The 15588-nt window shown below is 35.1% G+C and overlaps 1 protein-coding gene across 6 annotated transcripts in view; it reads right to left on the bottom strand.

Moving 5' to 3' along the window:
- The window catches only part of LOC111873237, a 123365-nt gene that overhangs the window by 25931 nt on the left and 81846 nt on the right, over window positions 1–15588 (bottom strand). For all 6 annotated transcript variants that reach the window (XM_023867777.2, XM_033755016.1, XM_033755018.1 and 3 more), the window contains 5 exons: window positions 13073–13217; window positions 8371–8492; window positions 6807–6943; window positions 4594–4726; window positions 2974–3089 (listed from right to left, as the gene is read on the bottom strand). In XM_023867777.2, the coding sequence (XP_023723545.1) occupies window positions 2974–3089; window positions 4594–4726; window positions 6807–6943; window positions 8371–8492; window positions 13073–13217 (653 nt within the window). The remainder of the gene's footprint in view (window positions 1–2973; window positions 3090–4593; window positions 4727–6806; window positions 6944–8370; window positions 8493–13072; window positions 13218–15588) is intronic.

Here is a 15588-nt window from a genome sequence, read left to right as displayed (position 1 = left end):
TTTAAATCTATCAAATGGCAGTATGTCTCAACTGCTGAGATTAGAAAGATAATCAAATCTTTGAAAACCAAGTCTTCACATGGTTATGATGAAATTTCCACTAGAATTTTAAAAGCAAGTATGCCATATATAACTTCGCCACTAACTTACATTTGTAACCAATCCCTTGCCCAGGGAACGTTTCCAGACAGAATGAAATTTGCTGTCGTTAAGCCAATTTTCAAAAGTGGTAATAAATATGAACCAGCCAACTATAGGCCTATTTCATTATTGTCAGCCTTTTCTAAGGTTCTTGAAAGGGTTATCTATAATAAATTGTATGAACATATAGACAATAATCTTATATTGGACAATAATCAATATGGTTTTAGACCTAATTCATCTACAGAGAAAGCATCTTTCAAATTAATAGAGGAAATACTAAAAGCAATGAATAATAGACAGTTTGTTGGAGGAATATTTTGCGACTTACACAAAGCCTTTGATTGCATCAATCATGATATACTTATCAAAAAATTAGAGTTTTATGGAATAACTGGCAAATTTGGTGCCTTAATTAAATCTTACCTGAATGGAAGATATCAAAGAGTAACCCTTGTCCCTAACAGTTCTATTAATAGCTCGTCTAGTTGGGCAGAAGTAAAATTTGGTGTACCCCAAGGTTCAATTCTTGGCCCACTTATTTTCCTCTTGTATATAAATGACATAACTAAGGTTTCAATTAATGGAACAAACATATTCTTATATGCAGATGATACAAGTATAATAGTGACTGATCCAGAATATGCCAACTACAAATCAACCATGACCAGAATATTTTGCAATATTAATACATGGTCCAGAACCAATCTGTTAAAATTAAATATTCATAAAACCCACATTCTCCAGTTCACTTTAATGAACTATGAGGATCATAATATGAATAACAATATTGATCAAAATTTACCAACTAACTTAGAGTGTATCAAATTTTTAGGCCTAAATATTGATAATAGGCTGTGTTGGAAGTATCATATTGATTACCTGGTTACTAAATTGAGTTCGTCTTGCTTTCTCATGAGATCAGTTAAGCCTATGATATCATTAAGTAGCTTAAGAATGATTTATTTTGCTTATATACATTCTGTGATGACATATGGAATTATCTTCTGGGGCAATTCTTCATACATGACGAAACTTTTTATGATCCAAAAGAAAATTATAAGGATTATGATGGGATTAAAGAAAAGAGATTCATGTAGAGACTCTTTCAAGGAAATGAAAATTCTGCCTTTGTGTTCGCAATACATATATTCCTTAATGCAACACACTATAAATAACATGCATTTGTTTACAAGAAATACGGAGGTTCATAATATTGGTACCAGACAAAATGTTAACCTATTTCCCCCGAGTACTTCTCTTACTAAAGTTCAAAAGGGTGCATATTATTCTGGTATAAAAATCTTCAATCATCTGCCTAAAGAGCTGAAACAATTATCTAATAACCAGAAATCCTTTGAATGTGCCCTAAAAAGATTTTTACATGCTAACTCTTTTTATGCATTAAATGAGTATTTTAATTACAAATGTACATAAATTTGAATGCTTAACGTCACATTTTAATATAGTTAGTATGGGAGATGTGAGGGGTTGTATTGTGGTTACTAGTGACTTATGTCTGTTAATCAGGATATTATCTTTTTGCCTCGTATTGTTGTATGTGTTAGACAGTTAATGTGGGTGATCTTGGTTGTGTGGTTTGTGTTACTTTGTGTATGTGTTTGATGACTATTTCCGCATCCTGGGTCTGTTCCCTGTATAGATGTTTATGGAAAGTGGAGGATGTGTATGTATGTATATGACGAGTCCTGTATCGATGTTTTTCTGATTTATGGGAAAATGAAATAAAGAAAGTATTTAATTTTTTGGGTAATCTGAGTGAAATTGTATTAATTCTAAGTTTTTATAGTAATGCACTTTTTAAATTATGTTTAGTAATTACAATTGTAACAAGTTTCTTGTTTTTGTTTTTTTTTTCCATTGCCTATGTTACTTGACTAGTGTGTGTATTATTATTATTGTTATTATTTTAGTTGCGTGACTTATGTAATTTATTACATGTATACATCTATTATTATCAAAGGGACTATTTCCACATCTTAGGTTTTTTGCCTGTACAGATATATGGAAAATAAAGGAAATGAATGAATGAATGAATGATAAGTTAATAGTTACTCAGGTTAGTCAAGAAATTCCATGCCTTATATGGAGCCTGCAAGTTCATTACCATGTTCACAAGAACCCAACACTGAATACTGTCCCAAATCAAATAAATCCAGTCCATATCTTCACTCCACTTCCTACAGTCCAACTTCAGTCTCATCCCCAATTATGTCTAGGTCTACAAAATACTCTCTTCCCTTAGGTTTTCGAAGTAAAATTTTGTAAGCATTCCTCAACTTTCCCATGCATGCTACTGCCTGTCTGATTTTATTTATATAGATGTTTGGAATCCAGAAGAGTCACTTCTATGGAAATGCTAGAACAGACTGCTGCACAGGAAGCAACAATAGCGATACTGTAATTCTAACAGTGAGCATTGCATAGAGATGAGTTTCCACGGTTATAACAGAGGCTCACTGTATAGCAACCGCCGAGGTATAAATAGCCCAGCTTCGACAAGAAGAAGTCAGTCTGGTACAAACCGCCGAAGAAGTCAGTCTTGGAATAGCTGCTACTGAAGATAGTTGGAGCTACAGAAGTACTGGCCGAGATATTGTGTAAGCAGTAACTGTAATACTGCAGGTGCTAATGGTTGTAAAGTGTGTACGTGTGAGCGTCCAATAAAGATTCGCTGAATCTGAGACCCACGTATATTTATTTGTCACGTGACACACCCTACACATGACAATATAATTACTGAATTGATAAAATACACTTAAATATTGCTATCTTATTGAAGAGTGCTATATATGACAACATGTCACTCACGTGTAATATCCTAGAATGCTGCATTTGCACACCATATACATCTGTGAGTTGAGAGTTACAAACTTCTCTGTGGTACAGCTGTCTCCACTCCACATATTCTCATTCCATGTTGCACACTGTGAAAACAGCACACAAATACTTTCAATACATCTGTTGTAATATTCAGCACAAATGTACCTAACCCTCAGTGATTTCTAGGACATACAGTTCCCTTTTGTTCTCTATTTCCTATCCTAAAATGTAAGAGAATCAATGCTGGCAGGTCATAATGTTCACCACGGGTCTGCACTTCATCATTCAGATTCTAACTGCTAATACCAACAAGAGGTTACATTCACATGGTCACCATACATTTATGACATAAATAAAAGTAAAATAAACCCAGGATAAACATGCCACCATTCAATCAGAATCCTTATCTTCACAACTTCTATCCAAATCTAAAAGATTAAAATGCACATAAAACTATGAATTTACTTGTTTTATACAGATGCAAAATTTCATGTCTCGATCTTAAGGAAGAACAGTGATTAAGATACATCTGAGAATAAAATGCAGTGGCAAATATGTGGACCTAGGGAAGATGAACTATTTGGGGAAAGGGAGAAAATTCTGTAACAGGTAGCTTCACAATTTGTACCCTTCACTTAATACTGTAAGGGTGATGCAATGATGAAAGTTATGAATATGTGAAAGAAGAACTGCATACAAAATTTTAACTGGAAAAACTAATGCACCCAGTTAGGGGGTTAAAGCATAAATTTCGTATTTGTAATTTATTTAATGACACTGTCAGAACTCAAGTTATATATTGCTGAGTGACTGGATGACAGTGAATAAAGAATTGGAAAGGATGTGAAAGGAAGCAGTTGTGAACAAATTTCTGGTTACATCCCAGAATTGGTCTCGAGGGACTGAAAAAACCCATGCAAAACCTCAGTCAATATAGTCAGATGCCCTGGCCAATATTCAAACCGGGCACCTCTAATTACAAATCAGAAATGTTACCACTTCAGTTAACTACTTCCTGTGTAGCATAAATACAAAGATTATAATAAACTGAGCCTCTCAGAACGATATTAGTGGATATGAACAAAACTGTCCTGACTCAGCAAAGGATCCAACCAGTCTCAAGACAAGAGAGTTCACCATCTTATCATAAACCACCTGATTTCAAGATATTTTTATAGTTCATAAAGTTTGGGGCTAATGATGAATTCGTGGCCAGTTTCCATTCTTTCAGCCCATTCAGTGTTAAATGCCTTCATGTAAAGGCAACCACTGATCAACAAAGATAAAAAGCAACAAAATTGTTTGTCTAAAAATAATTAGGATTTGTGCTTTTACCGGTGCGGATATTTTATATTTTTCCTTCTACCCTGAAGATGGAGGCGATACGTTCCTCCAAAACGTCGGTTAACACCACATATACATGGTGCCAAATCCCAGAAGACTGCTTTCTTCAGGATTTGTGAAAGTTTAAAATAAGTAGTGCTAAATATTTCTGAATAAAAATTAAAGGCATTTAATGCAAATGAGTAGCAAAAATGACAAAATATTTTGATTCCTCTTTGTAATGCAACCCTCATGAGCAGGGATTCCAGTACTGCAGTTACTTACCTGCAATACCTGATCAACCTGAAACGTTGTGTTGTCTACTGGGATCTTAAAGGTAAGAGGATGGTCCAGTTTACCAGGAGGAACCAACCCTCTTTCTGTGATCACCAGTTGCACCTCAAACACCATACTACTCCTGTAACATTATGACCATCTATATTTTACTTTTTCAATGGCCTTAATTTAAATTGGTAGTTCTGTTTACTTTCAGAGATAACACATTCTATTTACAAACATTTCACAGCAATATGTCCAAGACATTACTGATCTTGACTAATCACAATCATGATCATGTTATATGATGTCACCCTCTTCTGCTGTGTGGTGAAATGTTGCTAAGCACAAAAACTGCCAAAATAAAATATGCATTAAAATTTGAAAATAACAGAGCACATTAGAGGACATAAAATTTGTAATAAAATATTAAGAAAAGTTTTATATATTACATGTCCAACTAACCTGACATGTAAATGTTCAGTTTCTTTAAGCGTTTTAATATCTGAACTTACTCTTTAAATGAAATGGGAAGGAAGCTGTCATGGTTTGAATAACGTACTCTCCTGATGCCTGCCTGGAGAAACTGAGCCACAAAAATGTCAGTAAGGAGAGCCAGAGACCTGACTGAGATTCTAATCAAGTATCTCCAAACAAAAATATTATTTATTTAATGTCATTAGTAGATCAGAGCATACAATGTCAATAGTAATATAAGTAAAAATGACTTGGAAAGGCTGTGAACAGAAGCAATCATGGCCAGATTTTAGGTACTACATTAGCATTTACCTTGAAAAATGAGGGAAACCACAAGAAACCTCAGTAAGAATAGGTAATGTCCCAACCAAGATTCAAACTACCCCAAGAACGCTTAAGTGTCACCACTTCAGCAACATGCCCAATGCTTGGACAAGTAACATGAAAGGTACCCCAAGAATGTATAACAAGAAAAATTATGAAGGTCCAGACAAAACTGGAGCAGAATATCATCCATAATATACTTACAGAAAAACAAAGGAATAGGAAGGAATAAGCCTAAATTCCATTCTAATAATATTGAGGAAGATGGGGGAGAAAAATAAAGATCTTTGAAACACCTTTACATTATTCAATTCAAGATGATTAAATAACAAGAAGGGTTCAACTGGGATACAATGCTGTGCAGTTCACTGAAGTAAATGTTCTGGAGAAACACACTGCCTTTATCTTCAGAGTCAAAGAATAAGCTAAGCAAGAACCAGCAAGCAGCAACTTTGGTGGACTTTCAATAGACTACACGGTGCTATATCCCAGAAGATGGAACCCTCCATAACACTGCAGTGGGAACCTCAAATCCTGCAGCTAATAAGCACAGATTAAAACAGAAAATCTGCTACCTGCAAGAGCTAGGACTGAGGATTATTCATTGACTGGTTTTATATTAAAGAAAAACTTAGCCCATTACAATAACAGAAATCCTAAGGTATGGAAAGAGGAGACATACACACTTGCAGATGGCCCACCACACAAGACAGTTACATATCAGTGGTAAAGAAACATGAAAGTTGCTGGGGGTCTATATAACTAAAAAGCAAGATCTTAAATTGAAGAAAGCAGTCTTCTGGGACAGTCTGCTTTTACCGGTTCTCACGGTCTCTTCGCTTTGCAGATTTCTTATATTTTTTCTTCTACCCTGAAGATGGAGGCGATACGTTCCTCCGAAACGTCGGTTAACACCACATATACACGGTGCCAAATCCCAGAAGACTGCTTTCTTCATAGTCACCGCCGTGAAAGCCTCAAATCTTGCAAAAGTTTTATTCACATAAAAAAATTGTTGCACTTGATGGAACTTATTTAGTCATACGTTATAAAATGCTATGGCTCAAGAAAACGTCTCTTATAAAAATATGAAAATCCTGAGTGCAGGCAGGTTGGAATAATTCCTCCATAACCCTGCAAGTCATAGAAGGCAACAAAAAGGGAGCCCAGTGCCTGGGGGATAACTAGGACACCCTATCACTGGGGGACATAAATTCGGGGACCTGGTCCTCCAGCTTAGGGGTTGGATACAAGGCTGACAACCTTGCTCAGTAAGAAATTACTGTTGCAAAACCACAGAAGTGAAAACTGGAAGGTCTAATTCACAATGGAATAGATAGATCTGGTAACTCTTCTAAGGAAGGCTATGGCTCAAAAAGGGCCATTTTGCCAGCGATGATGATGATGAATAGGAAACATACCTCTTTTGTGCTTTTACTTCTGATGCATTCCTCCCCACGGCCACATCTGTAAGATAGTCAGTAGGGAATACTGCACCACCAAGGCAAGTCTTACCAGAAGGGCCATACTTCTCAGCAACAGTCTGGCCAAGGTAAATCTGAAGGAATGACAAATGCTTCCTACGTCAGTCCACTGAGCAATATAGTCTAACATGTGAACCAAATGGTAACGCGTACAGCCTCACAACTAGATTTAGTTGCGTGGTGAGCTTCGGGTTCTGGTCCCTCTACTCTTAGAGAAGAAGCCCTCAGTAACTATGGGACAGACTTGTGTTTCTACAGTCATTCTGGAAGTAACAGTAAAGAGAATCCTAGTTCCTACCGCAAATGTTCCCCATATTTTGAATGATGAGTTGTTTTTCAGAAAGCTTGAAAATATTTGATTTTGATTAAAATGCAGGGTGTACTGCAAACAATTAAAATTTGAATTAAATTCTCCTGAAAATTTCACCTTGGACCCTGAACTTTATTAAACTGTGTTCAGTGTTTGCAGATGAAGCATGCAGATGTAGAGACCTAGCTTTCCCATTATGCTCCCATTTTTATCCTCTTAAATCAAATAACACAAAAAATACAGTTTCAAATTTACTTTTAAATTCGTAACTTATGACACCTGTATTCCTTTACTGCCAACTCCCTTCCTTGAACCTAATTCACTTCTTTGTGTGTAAACTCATTATGGAGATTTTTTAATATATGGGTTAAGAAATCAGTAGCCTGATGATATGAAATAAGGAAACAGTTTCACAGCTCTGAACAGTAACATTATCAGAAGTAAATGTTAAAATATCAATGACAATAGTGTAGCACCAGTTGAGAACTTTGTGGGAAGTCTCATATTAACTTCTACTATCTCCAATATTGCTTTCCAATCACACAGGTCATCAAATAATACACTGAGACTAACGTTTAATCCCATCTCTTATGAATACACATAAAAATAGTCATTCTACACTCCTCTACACAGTATATCACATATCCACATCAAAATACAAGTATAATCAATATTAACAGAACACATAAGATACACTGAAACAAAAAACTGCTTTCTCGTTTGTGACCTTGTACATAACTTACATTCATGAAAAATGTTAATGCTCAAAACTCATTGCCATGATATCCAAAAATTGTAATTTTAGAGATTTCACTTCACACTTATGGATTTTGTTTATATTAACTGGAAAAATTGTCACTGTCAGAATAAACTCTGACTCTATTTCAAGCCATTTTTTGGTTTGTCAGCTGTAAGTTTCCCATTCATTGGTCCTAACTGCAAATTAATATACTGCTGTATAGTGACTAACATTATCACAACAGACAAGAAGTATATTCTTTTCATCAATTTCATATGTGTAATTCTAAGAGTATATAAAATTAGTTAAAGTCTGATTTAATTATTTGACAGAAACACACATAATATATGCTTTGCTGCCTTCAGTCAATATCATACTTTGCATAAAATGCTCATTAGTTCTGGAGAAGTAAGAAGCAGATTAAATTACAGACACTAAAAATAAATACCTACCAATCCTGTTTCATTTATAGCTGGAGGAAACTTTGTTCTGTCTGGTATATTAAAGTTAGCAGTATTCATGATCTGATCCTTGGAAAGAAGTTTCTGTACACTAAAATGTACAATTGATGATCCTGGAGAGAGGAAACACAAACAGTTCATTCAAACTGCTAAACATCTTCCCACTGTCACTAGGCAAGAACCTTGAACTTCTCTAACCAAAGTGATGGAATCAAAACCACAAGTAAAAATCTGGTTACTTAGGATCATGCCTTAGTTTACAATGCATGGAAGGTGGATTTGCTTGACCACATGTCTCCTCTCAACCCAAAAGATAAATTTAAAATCATGAAACAAGAAACCATAACATAGCAGGGACCTACAGGTACACAAATGAAAGATGAATATTAAATATCAGTACTTCAATCACTGACAAAATTCTATAGCTTTGGTTATATGTATTGACAACCAGAGGAGCTGTGGATAATGTTTCTCTTGTAAGCTATATTGATTCTATTCCCCTTCTTGAATTTTCCTTTTTTTACATTTTCTGCTTTCTAAAATAACAACTGCTTTAACAACTTTCTTTCCTAGTTATAGTTTTCTGAGTTATGATACTTTACATTCTTACTGATGATACAAACATTTCTGAGGAACATATTGCCTTCTTCTTCAGGGATGAAGTGATCTAAAGTGAGTATGATATATACATAGTCAGGTTATACAGACATGGAGCATGACAGGAGGGTCCCAGTTCAGGTCAAGAGAATTGTTAGGACTGAGTGATCATCTTCCTGCCAACATACACATATAACCTGACTGCATCCTCACCCTGATCACTTAAAACCTGAAGATGGGGGACAGCAGGTTCCTCTGAAATGCTGATGTCAACCATAAAGAATACACAATGTCAAGTTCCAGACAACACTATCATGAAAAAGTCAGATTTTATAACACTGTGTCTTTCCTTTTACCTCGTTTGGTCTCAATACTGATTATTCTGCTTCCCTAAATGTGTTTCTGCCATGTGTATTAGTCTTAGCAAAATTTCTAGTTTTTATTTTGTTTTGTAATATAGAATGACTACACATATCTTCTTTATTCCCTTAGCCACTTCTCATAGCATTTTCATATTCTGCATTGCATTACATTACATTACATTGCATTGCATCCCATGGATAGTTAGTCAAAATGACTGTAGGATGTGGAATATACAATATAAATACAAAACATATGTACAGACACAATGGAGTTCTCACACAAGAGAAACCAAGAATACACACTGACTACACACAAGGCTATTTAAAGAATCATAAGTTATTTTCTAGACAACAGGTATTCATCAACAGAGTAGAATGAATGTGTATTTAAGTACCGTTTCAGTGCTATTTTAAATTGTGCCTTTTCATTCATGAGACCTTTGAGATCAGTTGGCAGGTTATTAAAAATGTTGATCCCAGCATAATATGCACTTTTCTGAAAGCATGAGAGGTTAGCAATTGGTTTATGAAGACAGTGTTTCTGTCTTGTGTTAACACTGTGTACATCGATATTCGTCTGAAAATGTCCGTTATTTGTAATGAAGTTTATTAATGAATACATATATATATATTCACAAGGCAAAGTTAAGATCTGTAGTCTCTCAGATAGATCTCTACAGGAATTACGGGATTTGACACCCGTCATGATCCTAACAATTTTCTTTTGCAATGTAAATACCTTTTTACTGTCAGATGAATTACCCCAGAAAATTATTCCATACTTCATTAAAGAGTGAAAATAAGCAAAATAGATTGATTTGAGAGTTTCAGTGTTACTAATATGTAACATGAATCTAACTGCATAACATGCTCTACTTAACTTTGGAATCAATTGATCGATATGGTTTTTCCAGTTTAAATGATTATGAATTTGCAAGCCAAGGAATTTTGTGTTTACTCCCTCTTCTATATATTTATCATTATATCATATGTTTAATGCATATTGTGGTGAGTTTTTTGTTATAAATTTTATTACATTTGTTTTTTCTAGGTTCAGGGACAGCTTGTTTGCAGAAACCCATTTACTCACTTGTGAAAGAACTGAGCTTGATAACATGCAGAAATCATCAAAATTTTTACCAGAAACTATAACACTAATGCCATCTGCAAATATTATAGGTATTTATGAGGTCCTTAGTGTACAAGGGAGGTCATTTATATAAATTATGAAAAGTAAAGGCCCCAAAATTTACCCTTGGGGAACTCCATGTTTTATTATTCCCCAGTTTGAGTAGGTACTTTGGACTGAATTTGATGATTTTACTTCAATCTTTTGTTTTCTATCTGTCAGGTAGGATCTGAACCAACTTAACACTGTTCCTTGAATGCCAAAAAAATGTAATTTAGTTTTTAAATATCATGATTTACACAGTAAAAAGCCTTTCCACCGACATGCATTTTTTTATTAATAGATTTCAACACTGTCTGTTAACTTAAAGGCTGCATTTTCAATGGAAATTCCTTTCCAAAAGCCAAACTGTTCTGGGACTAGTATATTGTTACTCTGAAAATAATGGCTTAACCTATTGTGCATAACTTCTCCAGGTACTTTAGAGAAAGTAGTTAGCAGTGAAATTGGCCTGTAGTTTGACATACTTGAGCAATGCGTTCTACTTAGGCTCCGTTCAGCGGTTTCTCTTCCTACCCCCCCTCTTTTTTCTTCTTTTCCTCGGAAGTTCTTGTGTCTAGAAAGTTCTTCCGTCCTGGCCTATCACGTGTTCCCCCTCCCCCCTCCAACTGGTTCTGTTTTTTTTTTTGGAGACAAGTAAGGTAGAGAGAGAGGAACACTCTAGGACGAGAAGTCGGGGAAGGCAGGTAACAAAAAAATTCCTTTTGAGCATGGCCAGTCAAAATTCGGTTTTGGAGTGTTTCTGTGGAGGTTTGGGATGAGGAATGCTGTATTGGCATTTTCTGGGGGCTATATTTACATTTTTGCTTGGCAATATTGGGTCAGTATTTTTCTTGTATTATATTGTATTCTATTATTTGTTTGCTAGAGAGGAGTAGTAGCTAAACTGGAGTGCTCTAGCTTCGACCCCCTAAGTGGGTGTGTTCATTAATATTATGCGATGTGACTGTTTCAAGGTCGCAATAGTGGATCTGGACAGTCCAATGTATTGTACTGTATTCTATTGTATTTGTCATATTAAACTTTTGTTACTTGGAAGTTTTAGGGGGCCATTGTAAATACTGCTTAGACATCCCTTAATATCTCGGGAAGTATTAAGAACGCAACAGCAAGAACTAGGAGACAGAAGCAGCGTCTCCCCCTTGGCAGGAGGAAAGGTAAAGAGGGGACGGTCAGCTCATACTATGATTTATTTCACCGTCTTCTAGTGCATACACTTATCTACCTCACTCCTCTCTCTCTCGCACTACATGTTTCAGCACAAAAGTGCCATCTTCAGGTGCTTATTCGATTAACGTTAAACTATTAAAATAATTAAAATATATATTTATCATATATATTTTAATTATTTTAATATGAAGACGACAAGGCATGCAGTGAACTAGTTTAACGTTAATTGAATAAGCACCTGAAGATGGCACTTTTGTGCCGAAACATGTAGTGCGAGAGAGAGAGGAGTGAGGTAGATAAATGTATGCACTAGAAGACGGTGAAATAAATCATGGACTTAAATCAGTGCAACAGGACGCTAAAATATAACAGCTCATACTAGTCTTGTCCCCTTTCTTACATAGTGGTCTTACTACTGAAATCTGAAGACAATCAGGAAAGATTCCTGTGGATAGTGAATGATTACAGATGTGAGTTAATGGGCTACTGATTAGAGATGCACAAACTTTTAAAATTTTACTTGTTATTCCATCATTTCCTGAAGAGTTTTTTGTTTTGAGGGAATGTATTATACTTTTTATTTCAGTTTCAGTGGTTGGAATGGTTTCGATACAAGGGAATTTTCTATGAAATGCCTCTCTCAAAAATTAAATGACATTATCTCCCACTTCCTGATGCAAGTTTAGATTTTCTGTAATTGTTAGAAAAAAGTATTAAAGGCATCCGCAATTTCTCCAGGGTCCTCAACTTTTTCATCATTTATCAGGAGAGATTGTATCTGTTCAGTCAGATGAACACTACTTTCACTTTGTGACCTGTGGCTCATTGTAGTCAAACAAAAACTTCTTATAGTTAGAAGCATTCCAAATGTACTGGTTAAGTGACAAGTTCTTTAGTAGCATTTAAATTAGTTTACCTGTGTATATGAAAAATCAGATTAGTTTTTGTAAGATGTTATAGCTTTCTTCTGTTGTTAAAACACTTCTTTGAAACAAAACCTCAGACTTTAATGAACAGTCATACAATATTGTAAGCTATTTTTATATTTACATATTTTTAAATTCATAGGTTTTGCTGGAAAATCCAGGTTAAAAATGTTTTCTATTACATATACAAGTAACACAATTTTTACTGTAGTAAATGAAATGCAATATAGCAGTCTTCCAGACAGACAATCCTAGAGAATTACATACAGGCCAAGTTCAAAAATAACTAATCCAATTGGAATGCTTTAATCAAAACCTTATCAATCTCATTACAAATAATAATCAGTAAGTGTAAAATTCAAATTTAAATTTTCTGACAAAAGTTAGCCTGAACCAGTGTAAAGTGAATACCTCTATTCTATTCAATGCATGACAAAATTCGTGCTCACCAATGGCAATCTTTTGCTCCTTCCCCAAACAAAGATGATACATATAGGTGCTCAAGTCCTGCAGCAAAGTTTCCTTTTCTTCCAGAACAACAGAGCTGTTCCCAGTTTTGATCAGTCTCTCTGATACTTGAAGCAAGGATTTCACCTGCAGTCAACCCACATATCAGCATTACTATTTGTAGCAGTTGTCAATTCAGTTTTGCATCCCATATCATACATCTTTATAGCAAAACTCAGACATAATAGTGAAAATATGAGAAAAAAATATTGCACTTACTATGCATTCAGCAGAAGAGAAGTATTTCCAAAATTTATGAGAACATTAATGTTTGTGTTGTAACTGGAACAACATTTCCAGTAACAAGAATACAGAATGATCATGAAACTGATATAAATACAAGGAATTTTGATCAAAAGTAGGAATATAAAAGGAAGAAAGGAAAGTACTCACAGTCTTTCAGGTGTATTAAGTAACTACATGGAGAAGAGTGTTTTTCATATTTGCAGTCTGTTTAATGATGCTGTCAGTGACTCACATTATGCACCATCATATGACTGAATGAGAGAGAATAATATTTTTGAAAGGATATGAATAGCAATAGCCTAATTTAAGATATGATTTATGATTCTGTATTTCAGCATCCCGTTGCAATTGTTCAACTTAACATCCATTATTTATCGTCCGTCAATATTTCAACACTCTTCCATTCACCACTGAATTTTTAGTTTAACATTATACACCTTGACACTACATACACCAAAATAATGTGGGTATAATAGAAACTTTAAAGGATTTTATCTGGTTTTACGTTGAAAAGAGGACTACAGCGTGTGATTTGAACATGAACTAAGACAGTGTAGCAGTTTTAACACAATTTAATAAAATAATTGTAAAAGACACCTGAAGATGGCCGTTTGGGTCTGAAAAAATGTGGTGTCAAGGTGTATAATGTTAAACTAAAAATTGAGTGGTGAATGGAAGAGTGTTGCAATACTGACAGACGATAAATAACGGACGTTAAGTTAAGATACTATACAGAATTTGCCTGGAGACTAAGGAAACCCACAAAAACCTTAGCCTGGGTAGGCAATGTCCCAACCAATATCTGAATTGGGAATCTCCAAAATACGAGGCACAAATGTTCCCAGTTGAACCAACTTTCTACGTGAGTCCTTGAGAAGCTGCCCATTCAGTCAATTCTCCACCTTTATTGGAACCTTGATTCATTTCCATATCCACAAAAGCCTAACACTGTTCCCTGTTCTGAACTTCATATATCCAGTTTACATCATCACATCCTTTTATCTACACCTAGGTCTTCTGGGTGGTCTCTTCCTGTCAGATTCCAAATTAAAATTTAATGTTCTTCTCAACACTTCAATGCATATTATGCGACCCATCTATCTCACCCTCTTTGACTTAAACATGAAATCAATATAAACTGAAGTTTACAAATTATAATATACACCTTTACGCAATTTCTCCAGTTTCCTCTTATTTCCGTGTATGTCACAACACTGTTCTCAAACACCTTCACTCTACGTTCTTACTTTAGCAAGAAAGGCCTGATTTCACATTCATATAAGACAAAAAGGAAAATTATATTTCAATCTTTACATTATATACTGTAGCAGCCCTACAATAATTATTCAGTGCTAAACAAATTATGGTAACCGGCATTCTACCACATTATTTTTAATAACTACAGGCATGGGATAATAAAGGTGTACATCCACATACAGTCAACTCCCAACTATCCAGGGGCGGATTAACCAGTTTGCGGCTTAACCAGGGCTACTGAGGCTTTTTTGAGGCTTATATGTTGTTTAATATTCATTCACTTTTGTTTCACATGGTGAGTTGTAACACTATTTTCGCACTAGTGTGAACCGAGCTCTGCATTCTCTTGGCCCGTTATGCTAACACAATGTTCTAGGGTAGGGGCGAAAGAATGCAAGGATTTGTGGAAAGTTTCAAGGACAGATACATCGCCCCAATTAGCCTCTTTGTATTGATCTTTAAGTGCGTTCGCAAAATGTCATGGTGTAAAAGGAAGCGTGTTGTGTTAAGTATTCAATAGTAACTCGTGTGAGCCGGGCTTCGAAATGTTAAGCAGTGACGAAATCATAAGTTAGGTGGGGGTGCAGCCAGAAGAGTGGGAAGAAAGTGAGAATGATGAAGAGGTGGACAGTGCTGCTAGTAAGAAAATATCACATGGTGCTGCTCTTAATCATTTGGAATCCTTACTAGACTATTTTGAGAGTGAAGAGAACAGTTTATTAAGTGACAAGCTAATATTACGCAGGTTTCATGCAGATATCCTTAAAGAGGAAAATGCCGCGAAAAAGCAAACGACAATATTAATTTTTTTAAGTGTTAAGTGTGAATATTCGTAAAAAGTGTTGGATGTTGTTGAACACTGTGATTGAAATTACTAATTCACACTTCAGTATAATGTAAAAAAAAGTATTAAATAGGCCATGAGATGACATAAAAATATGAGGTTGAGTAAATT

This window comes from Cryptotermes secundus, unplaced genomic scaffold, assembly GCF_002891405.2.
Source record: "Cryptotermes secundus unplaced genomic scaffold, Csec_1.0 scaffold21, whole genome shotgun sequence".
NCBI classification, from domain to species: Eukaryota; Metazoa; Arthropoda; class Insecta; order Blattodea; family Kalotermitidae; genus Cryptotermes; species Cryptotermes secundus.
The sequence above is the reverse complement of the archived record's forward strand: the minus strand, read 5'-3'. Positions and strand labels throughout refer to the sequence as shown.